This window comes from Galeopterus variegatus, unplaced genomic scaffold (genome assembly GCF_000696425.1).
Source record: "Galeopterus variegatus unplaced genomic scaffold, G_variegatus-3.0.2 Scaffold2977, whole genome shotgun sequence".
Taxonomy (NCBI): domain Eukaryota; kingdom Metazoa; phylum Chordata; class Mammalia; order Dermoptera; family Cynocephalidae; genus Galeopterus; species Galeopterus variegatus.
The window spans coordinates 388,468-390,890 of NW_007729088.1; the positions used below are offsets into that span (position 1 = coordinate 388,468).

Below are 2,423 nucleotides of genomic sequence, written 5' to 3' on the forward strand. Positions count from 1 at the left end.
CTCTTAGAAATGCCTAGGGCTATTTTTAGAGTAGCAAAAAGTCATATGTAAACCGTCTATTTATTAAGGTGCTTCTACAGTCGGTTTTACTTTCTTTGCTTTGCAGCTTAAATTCAATAAATATATCAACAGGTTTGGTTTCACAGTTAAACTCTTGAGGTTTAAATAGTTACAATGCCCTGAGTTGGTTTCACCAAAACCCCTAAGATTTCATAAATATGAAAGAAATATCCATCACTATGTTCAGTTTTCTCTGCCAAGTTTTAAAAACTGGATAAAATTAATATTTAAAGTATTCTCCTAAAACATGGTTTATCATAGTTAATTTCAATAAACATAAATCCAGCTCATAATTTAGTATTAGTATGTCAACATAATGTGACCTAATTCCCCCACCCCCACCCCCACTTTCCAGTTTTATCCTTTGTTCTAAAACACTTCTGTAATAATCAACAAAGATCCAGTTGAACTCACTGAGAGTGACTAACAGGAGGATTTTCACATCCGAGCTATGACATTTTCACATCCTCAGATGACATTTTTATCTATGTGTCTTCTTAAAGCAGCTTGTGCCAAACACACAAAGGTTGACAGGACGCAGATAACACAGCTTAATGGGGTCAAATCAAGCTGATTCATGATCACTATGGAAAAGAATATCCTCCTGGGGAAAATACTTGCACTGAAAAATCCCATAAACCAAACCACTTGTTTATCTGTCATTCCCACAGAGATAGTAATGTAATTACTCTCGTAATTATCTTCATTAGTGTCAGGCATTATCTACAATTCATTCCTCTGCTCGAAGAGTATGTTTGTTTATTTGCTGATTTTTTTTTCCTCTCTGACTTGGCCGAGTTAAGAGTTTTTTTATATTTGTAAAGCTGCACACAGACATCTGTGCTGCGCTGCTCTGACATTCTCTCCCCTAAAATATAGGTTGCTGTCTTTCAGTTCCAGAACTCCTACACCTACTCCCTGACATCTGCCCTTCATTACTTGGTTCCCGTGCGACCACGACGACAGATTGTCTGTCCTCTGGAAAAGCTTGGCATAAACGCTCCATCAGAGGCGGTCTCCAAGGATCTGGTGGGTAGCAGGGCGGCAGGCAGGGAGGCACGGTGCCAGCTCCGGCAGGCTCGGCAGATGGGGTGGCAGCACCGTCTTTGCGGGAGCATGCTGCTTCTTAATTACAGGGAACCTGGTGCTCATACACTCACAGGCAGCGACCTGCAAAGGCTCCACTGCAGCCCTTTCCCTCAAGTGGTTATTTCAACGTAAGCCTAAAACAGCAGTCACTTGATCCCTAGGGGGACTCCAAGGGCGCCCTGCTGTTTCCCAGGACAAATAACCTAGAGTCACCATCCCAGCATGTTTTTTTTCTTCCACTTCCTCAGAAGCAGATTCCCCCATTCAATCGATGCTTTGCTTTCAAGGCAATAAGTGGTTGTTCACTGTTAGGACAGAGATGGCAGAGAAAACAGAGCTGACTGCATTTGAGACGTTTGGACTCGAGTCCTAAGCTGATTTGTTTAACTCCTCTGCAGCAAGTTGGGATGATCAACAGGAACGTNTTTTTTTTCTTCCACTTCCTCAGAAGCAGATTCCCCCATTCAATCGATGCTTTGCTTTCAAGGCAATAAGTGGTTGTTCACTGTTAGGACAGAGATGGCAGAGAAAACAGAGCTGACTGCATTTGAGACGTTTGGACTCGAGTCCTAAGCTGATTTGTTTAACTCCTCTGCAGCAAGTTGGGATGATCAACAGGAACGTATTAGTTGCCCTGGGGAGGGAGGACTGTTTGGCCTTAAAATGAACACCCCTGGAACACTTTTATTAACAGAGCAGGAAAATGGACTGACATAGAACCTAGATTTCATTTTAAATGGGAACGTACCTGTATATGCATCCCCACAGTCATTTCCATAACTTGACTGGAAACCATGATTTGTCATGTTGACTGACATGTGGGCTTATGGTGTTTGTGGACACTTCACTTAAGTTTTAAAAAAAATCCCTCAGTGAGCTAAGATTTCTCCTTTGTGAGAGAGAAAAAAGGAAAATGAAAGTTTAAACTCTCCAAACATTTAGCCAAGGGGTTGCTCATCAGAGCAGGATATGGTGCTCAAATAAACACTTGGTGACAACCTCAGTGTGGCAGGAAGCACATGGTCTGTTGCCCCAGCTCTCACTCAACACGTGGGTGCACTGAGGAGAGAGGGGCCTCCACCAGACCCACGTTAGGAGCAGCCCCTTCCTGTGATCAAGGCTGCTGCAAGTCCTTCCTTTGTCTTTACATTTGCACAATAAAAAATTCATTTATATTTATTTTCTGATAAGTTGTAAATGTATATTTCAGTAGAGACTGAAAACAAATACCAATTCTTTTTTCCCCTTACTCTTTATTATGGAAAATGTCAAGC

At 41.9% G+C, this 2,423-nt stretch overlaps 1 protein-coding gene across 1 annotated transcript in view; it reads left to right on the forward strand.

Moving 5' to 3' along the window:
• The window catches only part of LOC103599469, a 31,999-nt gene that overhangs the window by 21,988 nt on the left and 7,588 nt on the right, over nucleotides 1-2,423 (forward strand). Inside the window, exon 4 of the mRNA XM_008583608.1 lies at nucleotides 955-1,089. Coding sequence (XP_008581830.1) covers nucleotides 955-1,089 — 135 coding nt within the window. The remainder of the gene's footprint in view (nucleotides 1-954; nucleotides 1,090-2,423) is intronic.